Source organism: Carya illinoinensis, chromosome 7 (assembly GCF_018687715.1).
Source record: "Carya illinoinensis cultivar Pawnee chromosome 7, C.illinoinensisPawnee_v1, whole genome shotgun sequence".
Taxonomy (NCBI): domain Eukaryota; kingdom Viridiplantae; phylum Streptophyta; class Magnoliopsida; order Fagales; family Juglandaceae; genus Carya; species Carya illinoinensis.
In genome coordinates, this window is record NC_056758.1 from 6,827,696 (window position 1) to 6,847,508 (window position 19,813).

At 35.7% G+C, this 19,813-nt stretch overlaps 1 protein-coding gene across 4 annotated transcripts; it reads left to right on the forward strand.

Annotated features, from left to right (window-relative positions):
• The first annotated feature begins 774 nt into the window (after nt 1-774).
• Nucleotides 775-19,701, forward strand: LOC122315553 (GPI ethanolamine phosphate transferase 2). Of its 4 annotated transcripts, XM_043131525.1 has the most exons (17): nt 775-1,073; nt 1,222-1,315; nt 2,060-2,101; nt 2,228-2,395; nt 2,478-2,562; nt 2,646-2,752; nt 9,868-9,948; nt 10,955-11,007; nt 11,088-11,190; nt 13,183-13,326; nt 13,458-13,554; nt 14,994-15,219; nt 15,316-15,409; nt 15,593-16,597; nt 18,591-18,683; nt 18,822-19,105; nt 19,402-19,701. In XM_043131525.1, the coding sequence occupies exons 1-17, from the start codon at nt 949-951 to the stop codon at nt 19,520-19,522; spliced, it is 2,922 nt and encodes a 973-aa protein (XP_042987459.1). In that variant the 5' UTR covers nt 775-948; the 3' UTR covers nt 19,523-19,701. The 4 variants fall into 4 exon arrangements, with proteins under 4 accessions (XP_042987459.1, XP_042987461.1, XP_042987460.1 ...); XM_043131527.1 differs by lacking the exon at nt 775-1,073 and having other exon boundaries at nt 1,218-1,315; nt 2,250-2,395; XM_043131526.1 differs by lacking the exon at nt 775-1,073 and having other exon boundaries at nt 1,219-1,315; nt 2,223-2,395.
• Nucleotides 19,702-19,813: the final 112 nt, after the last annotated feature.

The following is a 19,813-nucleotide window of genomic DNA, read 5'->3' on the forward strand; positions in this document are numbered from 1 at the left end:
AATGAGTTTTGTATTATAACTTTCGATAGAAGGTATGGACTAACAAATACTAATAAGGAGTCAAATTTTGTTTATATGGTATATTAAAAAGTGATGATAGTTTACCAGACTAATATTACTTTTTATGCGGAATTTATCACATATAATCACAATAGTTGATGTGATATATATATTTTTTAAATCCTGATTGATGTGAAGTATATAACATCAATAAATATGATTAAGAATTAAGGAGTAGAAATCAATAAATAATAACCAGTTTGTAGTTATGAAAGAGGTAATGCTTTGGGATTTGGTTGAATATAGCTTGTTGAAGAGCATTAAAATTTTACAAGAAAATTATAAAGAAAAGTACGGAGAAATGTAGTTATAGAAGAGTACTACAACTATAGAGGGATTATATAAAATTAATCATATAAATTAACGTAATTTTATGTGATCTGTTAGATCTACTTTATAATAAAATTAATTTTACAATATGACAAACATATCAAATTATACTAATTTGTTAGATTTCTCTTATAGTAAATAAAAATATGTAAGAGAAATGATATTTACAGTCGTGGTTGTGCAGGCGGCGTGCAGTCGCTTTGAAAAAAATGAATTAATATGAGACTTATATGAAAAAAAACTAACTTTTTAATCGTAAACCCTACTCTTTTTCAAAGCGATTATACAGTATTTACACTTTCACAATTGTATATATCATTGCTCAATATGTAATCGTGCAATATGGCTGGTTAGAGTATAAAATGTACACCCTGCGCAGAATTTGGGGAAAAAAAAAAAAAAAAAAACAGAAAAAGAGAGCAGAAAAAAGAGTTGTGGCTTGAAGGCTTGAAGCTTAAGAGAGACATTTCGAAGAAGCGAGAGCTAGAAGGGAGTTCTACGAAGGAGACGGTGTCGTAGCTTAGGGTTTTCATTTTGATCTTTGTTTTCACCCTGCAAATGTCTTCTTTAACGTGCGCGAAACTTATACTATTCTCCATAGCTGGAGTTGTTATCCAAATCATTGGCCTCTCGCTCTTCGTTTATGGCTTCTTTCCCGTCAAACCAGCTCTCTCTGGCATCAGGTTTAAATTCTGTTTACCCCCTCTTGCAAATAACACGTCACATTTATGTACAAACTCATTTTCTCATTATGGTTAATCTTCTTTCTGTTTTTGAGACTTATAAGCTCGTATACTTTTGGCTTTCCTTTTATTTCTTTTGTGATTTCAGCGGTACGGAGAGTTTCCGTGTGCCGCGGTGTAACTCTGTTCACAATGAGAGCGAGGGAGACCTGCCTCCGGACCAGCTAAAAGCGCTCTATGAGGTACTTCATATGTGTTTAGGAGCCCTGCTTATTGATTTGTGCTCTATGGAACCTGTATTTAGTTCTAAATCACTTAACATATGCAGCAAACAATCTCTGGATTTGGAGTTGGGCCTGTTTTCAGTTCCAAGGCTGTAATTTCTTGTACTGTAAAGAGCTTATCCGTAATTGATTATTTCAGTTATGAATAAATGGGTTGTTTGATATGGAATAATATATCACGATCATTTTCTTTTCATGAGTGTTTTGACTGATGGTTTTAAATGGGCTCCACATTGTTGAAAATGTTGTGCGAGTATGCAATTCAACCAAGAAAATAATGGTTTCCTATTTTCAAATTCTGGCTGAAAATTGGGATTGTAGCAGATGCAGCTGCTGGCTGGAAATGATGGTAATAAAAGAGTTCTACAATGTCAAATATTTTATAAAAGCTCTGTATACCTCACAGGAGTATGCTGGTTTCTGTTGATGTTGTTGTTGACTTAATGCTGTATCAATTCAACTGAGGGTCTCAACTTGACAATTCTTATACTTCATAATGATGTCTTAGTTCTCTATGGTTGAATCGCATTGTTCTTAATGGAGCATGCAAGAAAATTCAAATGATTTCTTCTGTATAGCTTAAGTATTTCTTTTTATTTTTTAAAATTCCTGTTGATGCAATATTAGGGGGCAAAAAGTGAGTGGAATTGCTATTTATCCTTTTGTTACTAACTGGGAAATTGGTTATGCGTCTTAATGTAGGAACTATCAGGAATCCACCCATTTGACCGACTAATTTTAATGGTACGTAAAGTTTGTTCTGTGAGCCAAATCTGTCAAATTGGCTGCTTTGGAAATCAATGCATGTTGGCTGTTAATGTGATAAAATGAATAAGAATCAGTTCATCATTTACAACCATGTCAGTTTAGGTTATTGATGGTCTTCCAGCAGAATTCGTCCTTGGCAAGGACCATCAGCCTCCACCCAAGGCTTTGATGGAAGCTATGCCGTATACTCAGTCATTGTTAGCAAATGGAGTGGCAATTGGCTACCATGCGAAGGCTGCACCTCCAACTGTAACAATGCCTCGTCTGAAAGTGGGTGTGTTTGCAATCTTTTAAATATGCATAAACTGTTAAAACAAATTTTAATTCACCCTATTTTGGTGTAAAATTGCAGGCTATGGTTTCTGGGGCAATTGGGGGATTCTTGGACGTGGCTTTCAATTTTAATACACAGGCCCTGCTAGATGACAATCTTCTTGGTTAGTTGATACAATCATGTTGTAATAGTTTTCACAAACCTGTCTATGAATCCAATTGACATGTTCACTCTCCTGATGTGAAGGCCAGTTTTTTAGTGTTGGTTGGAAGATGGTGATGCTTGGTGATGAAACGTGGCTTAAGTTGTTTCCAGGATTATTTATGAGGCATGATGGAGTTAGCAGTTTCTTTGTAAGTCCTGCATTATTTGCATGCAGATTACATCCTTTTGTGCTAAATACCTTTTTAGGTATTCATAAGTCCATTCCATGGGTTGCACCCATTGAATTCATAAATTCATTGTGTGACTACCGTCAACATCATTTTCTTTTAGCAGATTATATTAATAAGAATAGGCATAGCCCAAGTACGCAAGGGTTATACAAGAGTTTACACCTAGTTAAGAGGAAGAAATAGAAGCAAGAAAATTATGAAAATCTAGGCCATTACAATATAAAACATTCCCCACCCATGGAACAAAGTTTTAACAAAGAACAATCTAATCTCCTCCAATGTTCGCCCCTTATCTTCAAAAGTCTGATAATTTCTTTCCTTCCATAGGCACCAAAGAATACATATAGGAACTATTTTCCACATAGTTGGATTTGTGGAATTCCGCCCAAATTCTTCCAATTGGCCAGGAGCTCAACCATCGTTGTAGCCATAACCCAGGCTAACTCCGATCTTCTAAAGACATCAACCCATAGCGATCTAGCGACCTCACAATGCAGTAGAAGATGATCCACAATCTCACCATTCTTTCTGCACATATAGAAAGACATCGCCCGGCGTTTTTGTAAGTTAACCATAGTCAAAATCTTACTCAGACAAGCTGTCCAAGTGAAAAGCTTTGCCTTAATAGGCGCCTTATTTCTCCAATACTTTTCCTTGGAAAGCTTTCGTGTTGCAGATTGATGAAAAGAAGTGGACAGAAAAAGCACCTTTTCTAGTGGGTATCCGACACAACTAATTAGTTCCCTGAGTGCTCAATCTCATGGTGTACAAGGTTTTGAAAAAATCCGCAAAGCTGCCAACTTCCCAATCATGGGCTGCCCTTAAGTTCACATTCCATTGGGTTGAGCCATTGGACATTTCCATGAGATCCACCCCTGATGCTTCTTGTTCACATGCAATCCTGAAAATTGTAGGGAATGTGTCCTTAAGGGCTTGATCTCCACACCATAACCATAAATCATTCCAGAATTTTATTCAGGATCCATCATCCATCACGATTCTTCACCCATCTCGATTCTAGTGTGTCGAGCAAACACCCCCCAACCACTTTGTATGTGCTTCCAAACTCCCACTCCACACACCCCTTGTACCTCCCTAGTACTCCGCCCCCTCCACCTACACCCGTACTTAAAAAATCAATCACCAACTTCCACAAAGCTTCTCTCTCAATGTTATACCACCACGACCATATTCTTAGAAGAGCCCGATTGAATCCCCTAAAGTTTCTAATTCCCAACCCATCAGTAGAAATTGGAGAGCAAACCTTATCCCACTTGACCGGGTGGAATTTAAACTTGTCCCCCAACCCACTCCAAAGAAAATCATGCTGGAGTTTCTCTATTCGGATCGCCACACTTGCCGGAATTGGGAACAAAGATAAGAAATGAGTTGGTAAATTGGACAACGTGCTCTTGATTAGGGTGGTCCTACCACTTTTTGACAAATACAATCTTTTCCAACCTACCAATCTGCGTTCAATCTTCTCTATTATTTCATCCCATATAGATTTAGCCCTAAAAGAGGCCCCAAAGGAAGGCCAAGTATTTCATGGGAAATGAGGAGACCTTGCATCCAAGAATGTTGGCCAACCTTCGGTGATTATGAACGTTTCCAACTGGAACCAACTCTGACTTGGATAAATTTACCTTTAATCCAGACACTGCTTCAAAGCAAAGTAGGAGTGCCCTTAATGAATGGATAAGCCTTACAAAATATCAAAGTGTCATCTGCAAACAACAAATGAGAAATGTTAAGAGTATTGGTGTCACCAATAAAAAATCCAGCCATAAAGCCATTGTCAACCATAGCGTACATGATTATACTAAGCGTCTCCATAACAATGACAAAGAGAAGCGAGGACAATGGATTACCTATCTTAGACTACATGAACTGGTAAAGAAACCAACTGGATTGCCATTCACTAAAATCGAGACCTCGCAGTCGAGATACAATATCTAATCCATTAGCACCATCTCTCCCCAAACCCACAACTCCCAAACAATTATAGTAGGAAGCCCCAGTTAACATGATCATAAACCTTCTCCATATCCACATCTGTGGCTATTACCAGCTCTGTCGGCAGTTCCTCCTCTATTGTTTTTTTCCATTTGATTTATCGACAACATTACGTTGGCCTGTCGCGAATCAATTTGAAGCTTTTTCGGCGTGGGTGGCTAGTTCTCGGTGGTAGACAGTTCACATTCTCCTTGGAACCGCCACATAGACTAGGATATATCAAGGCCCGATTCCATTTTTTTTTCCCTTTGTCTCAGCCCCTTGCTTGAGGCCCATTGGAGTGGCCCACTATATTAACCCTAGGCTTCATGGTTTGTTTCCCCTTCCCCCTATCAAAGCTTGAGATTCCCTCCACTAGATTGTAGCATTGGGTGGACTAGTCCCTATGGATGGTTTCATCATTTGTTTGCCCTGGGCCATTGTCTGAGGAGCCCAAGCCAAGCCCATTCCCGTTCCTTTCTCTACACTTCGAATTAAACTATTCACTTTCTCTTGCAAATCTGCCAATTGCATCTTCATCTCCCGTAGTGTATGATAGACACCCTCCTCTGCCAAATTTTCATCATTCCTGACACCACTACCTCCTTCCAACTGATCAACGGGTGGGCCTGCAGTTTGTTGTGCCTTCATTGCACCTGACACTCCATTGGTCGGCAAATCCCTATAACCTTTCTGCTCCTCCCCTGTTTTGAGCTGGGCCAATACCATCGGCTGCTTTAGCGCCTCCTTGTAGGAACAATTATTCTTGTGATGAGCCTCCATCGTTGGCACTAGAGCCAACTTCCTTCCTCCATAGAATTCCTCCATTTGACTGGAGCCCAACCTTCCTCTGCTGTGCCCCGCGTTACCTTCAACCTCCAAACTGTCTCGAATTTCTCACAGAGTAACCACCGGTTTCTTCCATCCCCTACCGTCCATTTCTTCTAGTATGGATAAAAAGCTTCGTCTGCCACCACCTCCATACTCCACTTATGACGCCCCCAAATTCCGTTTGGGATCGGACGGACATTTGAAGCGTCGAGACATGCAACACAAGGTTACCTGCCCCCGTTCATGACATATAAGATGCAATATTCCTAACATGCATCTAACAATATGCAATATTTGCAGCGGATAAATTTTTTGTCTTTAGCAATACTATGCACCAAATTGAAAATATCCCAAATGCTTAAAACATACTTCATACATAAAAATCCATTGAACAACTAAGATCACAACACTAGTCCAAAATGGTTATGATCCAAAAAGTAGTAGAGATGCAACTCAATCGTACAAGTAGTAATTTACGTTAATTACTATATCAACATTTATGTCGCACCGTCACTTAGTCAACTGTGTCTAGTTGATCAGCTCCTGATTCTCCTTCAGGTCCTGTAACAAGATCTACCATTCGGGGGGAATGGTAGTTGGGACTACCAAAGTGAGATTTGATTACAAATCTCAGTAAGTTAACAAAAAACTTCCACACAAGCTAATGATGCATGGATGTCAGTAAAAGCATAAGTGCATAATCAAATTCATAAGAAATTAAAGCATAACTTGGAGTACAACATAGCATAATTGACATAACTTAAATTGAAACATGAACTGAACTTGACTTGCAACTTGACTTAGCATGAACTTGCTCTGAAACTTGAATTAACATGAAAATACATACTCCACAGTTATTGTGGCCCCATGTATTCTACACAAACTTGACTTAACATGAAAAATACATACTCCACAGTTGTTGTAGCCCCATGTATTCTATACAAACTTGACTTAACATGAAAAATACATACTCCACAGTTGTTGTGGCCCCATGTATTCTATGTGTAAATACATACTCCACAGTTGTTGTGGCCCCATGCATTCTACACATCACAATGCAGTTAAATACATACTCCACAGTTGTTGTGGCCCCATGTATTCTACATAAACTTGACTTAACATTAAAAATACATACTCCACAGTTGTTGTGGCCCCATGTATTCTATGTGTAAATACATACTCCACAGTTGTTGTGGCCCCATGTATTCTACACAAACTTGACTTAACATGAAAAATACATATTCCACAGTTGTTGTGGCCCCATGTATTTTATGTGTAAATACATACTCCACAGTTGTTGTGGCCCCATGCATTCTACACATCACAATGCAGTTAAATACATACTCCACAGTTGTTGTGGCCCCATGTATTCTACACATCATAATGTACTCAAGATGAAATGTGACTGGAATACGAAAGGACTGAAGTCCTGACGTAACATAACGTGACTTGAACATAACTTAGAATACATGACCAACTTAAGATAGAAACATTTCGTAACATGACATAACATATAATAGACAACATATTTAACATGACATACTTGTAACAGTGAATATTACATGACTTGACTTACATGTAATAGATGACATACTTAGCATGACGTACTTGCAATGTACAGTAATACATAACAGAATATATTATGTAACAGATAAAAATTGATGACAGAATAAATTCTGTATAATAGACAATTACATGATAACTTGACATGACATGACACATATGATAACATACATACATACACTGTAGTTCTTTTACTTAGCATACATACACAGTAGACTGCTAGTAAGTTAAAAGCTAACTTACCTCGATCTCCGCGTTTCTTATAAAACCTCAAGCGCGATCACGAGGAACTGTAATTAGTGATTCTAAAAGTTAGTACTAAATCACTAATAATTTGAAATATGGAAAAATACTAACTTAAAGAGTAAAATTTCCATTTTACTTTCTATATGTAGGAAAATGACCGTTTTACCCATAACTTAAGGATTTTGCATACTAACTCCAAAAGTCACCAAAATTTACATGCCTCATGTAAATTTTATCCTCAACTCAAATATCAATTTAGAAAAATTTAAAACTAATCACAACTATTAAAACTCCATAGGGCTGAAATTCTCATATGCTATTTCTATTGATTTTTGTTTCCAACTTGTTTTGATCAACCTTTTGATCTATGACTTATAAATATGTGATCTTCAAACCAAACCATCACATGGTTTAAAAAGATGTCCTAAAACATATATAAGCTTCTAATTCAAGATCACATGGTTAAAAATTAACCAAAACATAAATTTAGCCAAGAACATCCACACTTTGGTTTATCTGAATATCTCTTTACATAAAATTTCATATCTTTGAAACTAACATCAAATATCTTCAAAATAATAATATAACATGTATATAAGATGCTTAGGATCCTCCAATAAAATTATCAAAGTCATTAGAATAGGTTTAGACCACCAAAGAGTTAAACTTTCTCAAAATAGAAACTGTTTTTCTTCTTCCAGTTTCTAAGTTTCTAAATCTAAGCAAATATTTCATCAAAACCTTCAATCATGCAAAAATCCTCAACCAATAGTCATATATACATGTTAACAATACTCCATAAAAATTTCGAACCAATATCTATCCATTAGCTTGGTCAAAAACTCCAAACTATAACATATTCTCCAGTTTATCTCCCAGAATTACCTTTCTATAGTTTACACAATATTTGACTGACCAAATGATCTTCAAATGGGACAAATAAGATATCCATGTAAACTAGACTAAAAAAGGAACAACTTATATGAAGGAGACTTTATGATAAAACACTTACAACAGCTTCGAAATGGGCATGCAAAAGAACTCCTAAAAGCTGTCCGAGAGAGAATGTTTGATATTCTTTTAAAGAAACGTGTAAATGAAGATAAGTTCGTGGGTGATGGCTGGAGATGCTTATGGAAGAGATAAGGGAGATGATAAGGCTGGAGTTGAGAGTTGAGTGTGGTTTTCTCCTACCCAAAATATCTATAAAATATTATCTCAAAATATTCTATCCAATAATATCTATAAAAAATCAGCTCAATATATTTTCCAAATGTGGAGTAGACTTGGAAGAGTAAGGTGGCTAAAATCTTTCTATGTGTATTTTAAATCTCTATTCTTAAGATATTTTCCAAATGTGTATTTTGCTTAGGTGTCATGATCTCACACCTTGATTTCCTTCACAATTCCATCTAATGGTTTCTCTTTGTGCCAAGTATCTAATACTATTCATTATGTGTGGTTAAGATCTTGCCAAGTGTCCAAATAAAATATCGCTATCCTAATTTGGACATTTCACACTATGATTTTGAAAACACTGCGCTCAGTACATTTACCGAGGTTACTATTCACTCCAAAAATAAACGTAATAAACTTAGTACTGAAAAATTCTAAATATTCAATTAAGCCTAGTGGTGTAGACTATAATGTATTCTGACACTTTTAACTATCTCAAATAATTAAAATCGCATTTCCGGCACCATAGTGAGTGATAACACTAACTATGTTGACAGGCTAAAATTTATGCGATTAGTCGATTCGTGTAAACTTACAGAGTTTTCACGAGGTTCCTAAAGTCAATAGAAATTCCTTAATTGAATTTCTAGCGGGCTGTTACACCACTAGTGCCATGAAATGCCCGTAGACATTAGAACATCTTTGAGCTATAAAGTTTCTATTGCTGTCTGTCCCTTAAAGAAGCATAAAATTCCCTTTTATCACTTGAGGCACAGTCCAACATTTTGGTGAACCATTTCACCATATACAGCCCCAGTGACACCTCCTTCATGACTTTCCTACTCTCAATGATATGAATGGAGTTGCCTTTTCCTGACTGTAAAACCTTTAGACTCTTAACAGAAGCTGTTTCGAGGCACCCATACCATCAACATCATGATTGACAGAATCTTGATATTTATCCCTCACAAGAATGTTGCATGCTTGCTTATAATTATTTGAATTGCTTCTATTCAGTTTTTAGAAAAATTGTTTAATACCTGAATAAAGTGGAGATATTGTCTTATGTTGTGCTCGTGTGGGCTTGGTTATATTACCATGATATCCAGTTAGGTCAGTATTCTTCCCTGGCAGGTAATTTCTGGTAGGCTGCCTTTTGTCCAGCAGTTAATGAGCAACCTGTTTTTTGCTGTTTACTAATGATGTTTTTTGAACGCTTGGTTCAGATATGAAAGTAGTACTCAAGTTTCTTCTTTCTACAGGTAAAAGATACTGTACAAGTAGATCATAATGTTTCTCGACATTTGGGTGATGAGTTAAGCAGAGATGACTGGCATCTTTTGGTTAGTACTTGTTACTTACAAATAAGTAATATATGGTCAATAGTTTTGTCCAGAACAATAGTACTTTCCTGGTGATGATCTTTAAATTAGCATGTCTGCTGGCAAAATGGGTTGCCTCTGTGCTTTTAGTATGATTACCTTACATATATATATAAAAAAAAAAAAAAAAAAAAAAAAAAAAAAAAAAAAAAAAAAAAAAAAAAAAAAAAAAAAAAAAAAAAGCATTTCTACTGACTGCTGCATGAGCCTTAATATATTTTTCCTGTCTTTAATTTAGTCATCTGCTTGTTTTCTTCGGCTTAGTGCTTGTTATTTTTCTCCTTTTTTACTTTTTTGCTGTCTTAATGGAGTGGTCTGTATCAGCTAGATCTATTATTTGGCTTACTTCTGTGAGTTCAGGACTTGAATGTCATCTTCTATGTTGTCATGCAATTTTGGTAGCTTGTGGCAGATAATGATTCCATGCTGATACTTGAGAATTTCTCAACTCTTCCCTAATTTGCTCATATGGTACGATTGGAATATGTAAATATATCTTTTGAGCCAACCCTCAGGAAGATGAGACTATTATAACAAAGAAGCCAATGAAAAAAATCATAATTTGTAGCAAATGGAAGGTCCATTCTTGTGTTGTAAGGACTGTGATGTTTCCAGGCAATATGCACAGCTTTCATTGGGCAGAATCATGAAAAGATTTGTGTTGTCATTCTAATTTTGTTCAGATAAGGCTTTTTTGTGTTTGGTTTGGCCCTCTTTCTAGGTTTGACTGTCTTGTTCCTCCTACCCGTACTAGTTACCAAGCATATTTATAATATCCAAAATCTTCAGACTCTCCTAGACTTGCACTTTCTGTGTTGCAAAAGCATCCAATGTACTTCATTCGGGTTGATGTTTGTGTTTCATAATTCTTCATATTTAGATAAAATTGAAAATTTGGATGAGGAATTTAATTTCCATTTGGAGTCATACTTCATTTTCTTGAATTTAACTGAAGCTGTTGTTTCAGATTCTACATTATCTAGGCTTGGATCATGTTGGACATATTGGTGGGCGTAACAGGTATTGCACTGTGAATCTTATCCACATGTTTTTATGATATCATTTTTGAGCTCATTTTGGATTTTGTGAAACCATTTCAGCATCTTAATGGCCCCAAAACTTTTGGAGATGGATGAAGTGGTGAAGATGATTCATACAAGTATTATTGCAAATCAAGATAATGGCCAAGGACGGACACTTTTGGTTTGTGATATCTCTTTCCTTTTTTGAGTTTGCTTGGTTGATATGTAATTCAGATTGCTATGATGTATATCACTTAATGAATATGCAAATTCTTTATTACTAATGTCAGTGTAGTTTGTGAACTTGATAAATATTCTTTGGCCACGTTTTAAGAGCTTAGGCTTTTGGGATGACATATCTCTAATCTTTTTATTTAAAAATTGTTGTCTTTTTGAGTGTCGGCCACAATTTTCTAAGATTGCCCCTTTAGTATATTGAAGGTGATGGATCGAAGGTCCTATGGGGAGTGTTTTCTAGCCATACTAGACTTAGGTTGGTGATTGCTTTAGGATTAGATTCTGGCATGACTTATAGTGTGGTGGTAGGGGCCTCATGAAAGCTATTCTGGAGCTGTATACTGTTTTTTGATAGGTTATTCTACAGCTGTATACTATAACGTGTGCACGAGGCTTTAGGTGCTGATCTATTTGAGTTCTCCAGTGGCTCCCCCTGTGGAATGTTAGTTTTTCCTGAGCACTGAGCTGCCTATAATTGAGAGTTCAACGAGTCATTCAATCTCATTTACTCTATAGATTGTCTTTTAGGTACAGATAAGATTTTTTGGGCTTTACCAAAAAAGCGAATTTCATTGTCCAATATTTATAGAGGTCCTTATACGTCTGGATAATAACTCCTTTCATTGGAGGAATATTGGTGGATTATGATGCCTTTGGGAGAATCTTTTTCTTTTTTTTCTAGACAACCTTGGTAGGGAAGATCCTCACTATAGACAACCTAAGGAAATATCATACATTGTGACAGAATGGTGCTTTATACAAAAAGAGTGGAGCATTTGTAGATCACCTTTTACTCCATTGTGATATTACCAGTACTTTGTGGAATAATCTTTTCAGTCCAGTTGGGTTGGCTTGTCTTATGTCTAAAGATTTGTAAATCTCTTCATCGAATTGGAGAGGATTATGTAGTATCCCACAAATCATAACCAAGGCTTAAAAAAAAAAAAACAATTCGATTCAAGATGATTCAAATTGAATCGGTCGTAAACCAAGCCGATTTTAGGGAAGTTTTTGAATCGTTCACTGAATTGCTTCAATAGGCTGATTTAGACTGATTCTAGCCAATTTTAGACCGATTTGAGCTGATTCCAACTGATTTAAAGCTGTATTAATTTTTAAGTGTCTGATAACTGATTTTTTGTTTTTTGTTTTTTTAAATTTCTTGTACAAAAATATGATAGAACTAAACATATATTAATTTTTTTGTCATTGTTTTCAATAAGAATGGTAAAAAAATTGAAATATAAAATATTTAGTTCTTTATTTCTTTAGTTGAACAGAAACAATTAGGAGATAAATGAGTATTTTGTATTAAATTTGTGGTTGTGCATAAAATACTACCTTTGTCATGTGCTTATAACTTAATGGTCTCCATCTTTTTAATATATGAGGCAAAAAAGAAAGTGGACTGAAACTAGTCAATTAATTTATATTATATGCTCTTCTATATATGAGATTAAATGCTTGAATTGCATTATATGTGATTTTTAATAATCTTATCACATTGAAACAACTGATTCAAAATTGTCTTGAATCGCCTGATTCAGTTTGTTGAATCACCCAGTTCATTGAATTGGTTCTTACCCGATTCTGATGTTTCAAGCCTTGATTGTAACAATGTAAAAGATGGTCCTTAATGTCTAGTGTGGTGTATTTGGAAGGAAAGGAATGATAGAAATCTTGGGGAGTGAGAGTGGAATATGAAGGAGCTTAGAACTTTCTTTTTCAATACTTTGTTCCTATGGGTAACTTCTCTAGATTTTAAATGAGCTGAACTTCCATGATTTTGTTATTTCTTTTCCTAATTCTATTTTGGTAATCCTCTTGTAAACTTCCCGTTTACCTAATGTTTTTTAATAAAATATTCAGTTACTTATACATAAAGAAGACATTAAATTTCTTATAAACCTGCCTCTGTTTTGAATTTTGCATATAGGTGGTAGTTAGTGACCATGGCATGACAGACAACGGTAATCATGGTGGTTCTTCATATGATGAGACCGACTCCCTTGCTCTTTTTATTGGCCTAAAAAATCATGGCTCTGAGCATGCTTCATACACCGTCAACACTGTTTACCAGGTAGCTCACATTTCATGTTTCTTTTAAGCTTTTTTCTTTCTTTATTTCACTGGAGTAGATGTTCAGTTGTAATAGATAATTGCAATTCACGACAGTAATATCATTAGTTGCTTCTAATTCTTGTGATCCAGGTTGACATCGCACCCACATTAGCTCTTATATTTGGCGTGCCAATTCCCAAAAACAATGTAGGCGTCCTTATCTTGGGAACTTTCGATTCGTTTACAGGTCATCTCTCCCCCTTTCTCAGGGTTGGTTGCAAGAAGAAAAGAAAGTTTGAAAAAAGGAGTATTGTTTTTTTTGATAAGTAAGAATTATCATTGATCGAATAAAACTAGGCAAAGCCCATATACACAGAAAGTAAACAAAAGAGACACCTAGTTACATTCTAGAAACCTGAAAAGAAAGCAAAAACTCATGAACATTCACTCCCTTTAAAACTATAGCAGAAAGCCATTGAATCAAAGAAAGTGCAAAAAAATTCCATAATTCCCCCCTACCTCTCTCCTTGTTGTTGAAGCATCTCTCATTTCTTTCCATCCATATACACCACAATAAGCACAAAGGGGCCATCCTCCATGTCGCAGCCAATTGAGGACTCTGATGATGCCTGATGCCTATTCCAGCATGTTAAGAGCTCCGCCACCCTCTTAGGCATAACCCAAGACAGCCCGCCTCTACTAAGTAGGCCATCCCATAACTCCCTTGCCACCTCGCAATGAAGAGGAAGATGGTCAATCAATTCGCCATTGTTCTTACACATATAACACCACTCCCCCCTTTTTTAAAGTTGTCAGCTATCAAAATCTTTCCTAAAGCTGCTGTCCAAGTGAAAAAAGCAACTTTGGGAGCCACAGGAACTCTCCAATTACCCTTATATAAAGGAGTATAAAGAAAGAATATAGATGAAATGAATATGAAAGGAAAAAGCTACTTGAATTATCAAAGATTCATTACTCATCATCCTTGCAAAAATTAGATTTCATGCTCTACTTTCATAAATGCTGTCCATGTCTAATGTAACTCTTTGTTTCCTTCTAATATGTGATTAAATGTTTATATCAGGAGGCATTTTATGTTGCATGGATAATGTGACACCATTCATCATTCTTTGGAATGTATCAATGTCTAAATTGTTTACGAACAGTTGAAACTTTTCCTGTAGATCATTGACAGATCAATGTGTTTAGGAGCTTGGCTTGATGCTTTTTATGCCTTTTGTGGTTTCTTGTGCATTCTTCTAAAGTGAAGTTCTTTTTGGTTTGTTTAATTAATTGAAGTCCATGCTGATTTGATGTCAATTGATTTGTCATTCTAATGAATCAAATGTTTATTAAATGTAAACTCAGTTCCTTAATAATCATATGCACATCTGAAATGGTATATTTTTTTTGATAAGCAAGAGCATCTGGAAATGATAGATAATGTCTACACTCTACACGTTTAGTGTACCAGAATGAAGAATAGACTCTTAATAATTTCTGTAGTATCAAATCTTGTTAGATTGGTCGGATTAAAGGCCAATGTGGAAAATTACTACATTTTATGTTCATATAATTGTGAACTTGTGGATGCAAACTTAATGGGGATTATGGCTTCGTTGAGTTGTGTTCTTAAATATATGAACTTTTGTCCTAACATTGTTTCCTTGTTTGTGATGAATACAGATGAACAACATCTGAAAGCATTGGAGTTGAATTCCTGGCAGTTATTCAGATTACTCCAAGCACAGTTACCTGGTTTATCATGTGAAAATTCCCCGTGCGAGAGCTTTATTGATGATCAAGGGCCTAGAAAAAGTAAGTGCAACGGGAATCTGGAGAATATGATTTGTTGTTTATACTTGAATGCCACAGTTCTTCACAGTTCATGGAAGTCTAAGAATGTCTCCAGGTGGGTTCATATGGTATATTTCATATTAACCATTAAAACAAAATTCATTGCAAACATGGCTGATGCCCAGTGCTGCTTCATTTATTATGATTGTAGGTCTTATAGTAGGGCAGATTACAGTAGCATAGTTGCAGCATATTATGAGTTTCTGAAAACTGGAAGTGAATGGTTATCACGCAGAGTCACTGATGTATGTTTATTCCTTTCTAAGAGTTTCTGAGTTGATTGAAAGCCTTTTTCCAGTGTGAAGATGAACAAAATTTGTTTTTTTCCTTCCCGTGTGAGGGGATGCATGCAAATTACTGACTTTTTCATCCTGATGATATGCTTTCCTATTTTATTCCTCATACTAAAAAGTTCTACTGTTTTGCAGAAACCTGTTAACCTACTTGCTTTTGGAGTTGCAGCAATGCTGCTGTCATGCCTGATTCTTTCGTGCCTTATATTTCATGTCTGCAAAGAATTTTGCATTAGACAGAAGAAAAACTTTGACTTAGTTGATGGTATGAGCAATTGGAATTTAGATGAGGCTTTTATTTTGGGTGTCATCTTGATTGTTATTATAAGTATGGGTTCAAGTTCTATGGTAGAGGAAGAGCAATATATTTGGCATTTTGTGACTTCCACATTGGACCTGTTATTACTCCGTAAAACGATGCAGTCACTCCCAGTGAAAAAATCGTTTAGATTGTACGAGGGAACGAAGAAAATTGGTTTCCAAGTGTATTCCATCTTTGTGCTTATTATTTCTGGAAGAACTTTGAGAGGCTGGCATCAAGGAGGCGTGAATTGGACCCATCTTCCCGATGTTTCTAAGTGGCTCGAGATGGCTGGGAGCAATAATGTAAAACTTGTTCAGCTAGTCTCCTGCCTCCTGATCATCAGCTTGTGTTTTTTCACTCTTTCTGTACTGGGATCAAGGAGGAAATTTGTTTTGGTGGTTGGGTTTACCTTTTTGGTGTTTGGGCTGTTGGTGTTGCAACATATCATGATATATCAGGAGAACACTATTGTGCAATCAAGTTCTACTGCTACCTTAATGGTACAAATCATCTTTGCAGTTCTTGGCATTACTCCAATTGGAACTTTCATCGCCTTGCCATTGGTTATGCCTATTAGCATATCTAAGAAGCACTCAAGTCATGATAGCCACACGTCAACTCCTGATCCTATTGAAATTCAATACAAGTATCCACTAGTGGAATTAAAAGATTCTCTATATGTGATTGGATGGACATACATTGGCTACTGGTGTCTTCTGCAGCTAATGCTCCAACAACCAGTTAATGCAGTGCCTATATTATTAATTCTGATGCAAATTCTGGCAAGCATGATTTATTCTTCTTATAGTGGTCTACATCAGAAGCAGTGGGTTGAGGTCAGTTATGTTATCATCTGGTTAATGAGTACATATTGGTTGCCTCTCTTGTATATGTTGAAATCAAATTTTTATTGTTGGTGCTGATAGACTGTTCAATCAATAAAGGTAATCATGCTAGAAAATTTTTAAGGGGAGAAATATGAAGGAGCAGGCTTAAGGGTGACATATTCAAATTTTGAGTTTCTTAAGGTTTAATTAAGAGAATTTAGAGTTGTATGGTATTCAAAACAGCTATGCTGATGGGTCTTATCTCAGAACAAGGACTAAGAATCCAGGTTCAGATGTTGATGGGGTTTATCAGTATAAAATGCATTATTATTTATCAAAAAAAAAAAGAAAAAAAAAAGAAAAAAAAGTATAAAATGCATTATTACTAACATTTAGATAGATTCTACATATTGATTGAATTCATACCGCCAAGTGAATGCCTGCATTTTTGACTTGTAGCGACACCATAAAATGCAAGTAATTGCAGTATTCAATCAGAGTGTTGAAACTCAAACCTAGCAATCAAGATGAGTTCAACGTGTAAATCATTTTCACCAAAAATTCAATTTCTTGAGAGCTGATAATCTTGCTTTATTTGGGATGGGGCCCCTGCTAGTTTAATGGTATTGATAGGTAGGGATGATGGTGCTAATTGTGAGGTTTTTGTTTTTTTCCTGATCAAGAAGGCTTTCAACTTAACAAATGTGTCATTCATGGAGGCATTGTAAGATCTTTGAAAATGTTATTGTGTGCGCCCCTCTTTCCTCGAAAGCACTTTGTAGGTTCCATATATGATATCTTTTCTTAAATGTGAATTCTAGTTTCCAGAAAAGTTGGAATTATAAAGAGAGATTGAGGGCCAATTTAGATAAGTTTTATATGTAATCATGTTTCTCCTAATATCAATATATGATTGAATGTTAAATTTGCATTCTAGGGTGTACAATTTAGCTTGTATATGGCTTCATAATGTATACACAGAAAAAATATAGGTTTCATATGTGTCATTCTTTTTAGAATGAATTGGGTAAATATATTTGAAATTCAGAAGTTGGGAAGGGAATATAAATTAAGGTGACAAAAGTTGGAATATTTGGTATACGTAAGTATTATTATCTGAAGTTGTGTGCTTGTGTTTATACCTTGCTCTTTCTAGGTTTCAATGGAGGAATTGTAGCATTGTCACGTTCTTGTATCTAGTATTTTTATTGTATACGAGGGTTGGCTTTGAGATTGATGCCATAATTGAACTTGTACCACTCTTGCAAATTAGCTTAGATGCAGTATTGCGTTGTATCTAGTCACAGACTTGCGTGATGTGCAAGAATTGCTAAATTTATTAAATTTAGAATGCTATGTGTTACCAAACTTGTGTGATGTGCAAGGATAGCTGAATTTATCAAATCAGAATACTGTTACCAAGTTAGCATAGCTTGGAGCACCATAAACTAGGTGTAACTTTTGAAAGAGCTTCAATGCTAGTGATTTTCAAAATTTGGTTGAGCATCTTGATCTTCTCTCCTTCCTCTCCCTTTTGTTTCACAAACTTTGCATGAGTGGAGACACTATAGAGAGAACAAGATCTATTTACCTGACTATCAAGAGTCATAACTTACTGTCTCCATAGAAGTTGCCTTTATGAATCTATTGCTTAAAAAAACTTATAAAAAAAATTCTATTGCTTACAAAACTAAAAAGACATGAGGTTTGACTTTTGAGACCAAAAAGACACGGATAAGGAAAATTAAAAGACTATTAACTTGGAATGAAGATTAGTAACTTGATATATTATTTTGCATTTAAGAACTTTAATTTGATTACATGTATTATTTAATTTTCATTTAATCACATAATGGGGTAATTGATCATGAAGCTGAAAAAACAAGCAATGCGTCTTGTTTCCAAAAGTATATATGATGATAAAATGTATACACTATTTTGTTTATGTTAAAGAAATACATTTCAGGTACTAATGCTGTGCTATTTTATTCTTTCCTCCTAGATTGCTGCATTTTACTATTTGGGAATGGCGGGCCATTTTGCCCTCGGGAACAGCAATTCTTTGGCTACTATTGATGTTGCTGGAGCTTTCATTGTATGCCACTTTCTTGTCTATGCAGTTTACTAAAAGGAGAAACAAGTACTTTGTCGTGTACAAACATTATTGTCTGCACTGTGTTTGTGATCCAAGAGGCAATGAACATCTAATTTTAATTGAATTTTCCATTGCCAGGGCATGTCAAGTTACTCGACACTGCTATCTGGCATCTTGATGTTCATCATAACCTATGCGTCCCCCATCTTGTTTCTTATTAGCATGGTGATGTACATCTCAGTGAAGGACACAAGCTATCTCCTAATTACCCAGAGTGCAGATTCAGGATATCTTCTCAAGATCATGCTTGCATTGCCTTGTCTGGTTCCAATGGGCGTGAATTCCATTCTCTTGACTGCATACACCATCCTACTGCTGTTGATGAGGAATCATCTATTTGTTTGGAGTGTCTTTTCTCCAAAGTAAGTTTTCATCGGATCCAACCTGATCGTGAATAAATTATTGAAATGTGAATGTGAACCTTGGCATGTAGTAAGCATGGGCTAAGGGATTGGGTTTCATTCCATTATCCCAATTGAAATTCATCCCATCCTTTTGCCTTCTGTTACTACTACCTCTGCGCCTCCCGACCTTTTTATTTGGCATAAAAAGTCAGATACTGATTTGCTTGTTTAATGTCTACATTTAGCTCTTTCCATTCTATTTTTGTTTTTTAAATTTGCCTTGATGAAACTTATTGTGTGCATTTTTCCTGCAGGTATCTCTATGTCTGCGCTACAACTGTATGCGTCTATATAGGTGTATCTTCTGTGGCTCTAACTGTGATCTATTCATATTTGGTACTGGCCTTCCGGAAACGCATGCAGTGCTCATCTTAATACTGACGCAAGATAGAACTTGGCTTCCAAGAAAACACCCAATTTTGATGCTTAAAAAACCAATTTACAATTTGTTCCCATTGTTTCATTACTTTAAAACTATATATGGTATCAACAATGAAGTCAAGGAATTAGATTTGAGAATTTTTGAGAAATTTAAGTTTTAGTAGAACTTGCAAGGACGGTGTCTATATCTCTTTGAATTATATAAGATAAAGTATTATAATTACAAAGAAATTCATAAATTGATGTAGTTTATATCATACGTTATATTTATTTTATAATAAATAT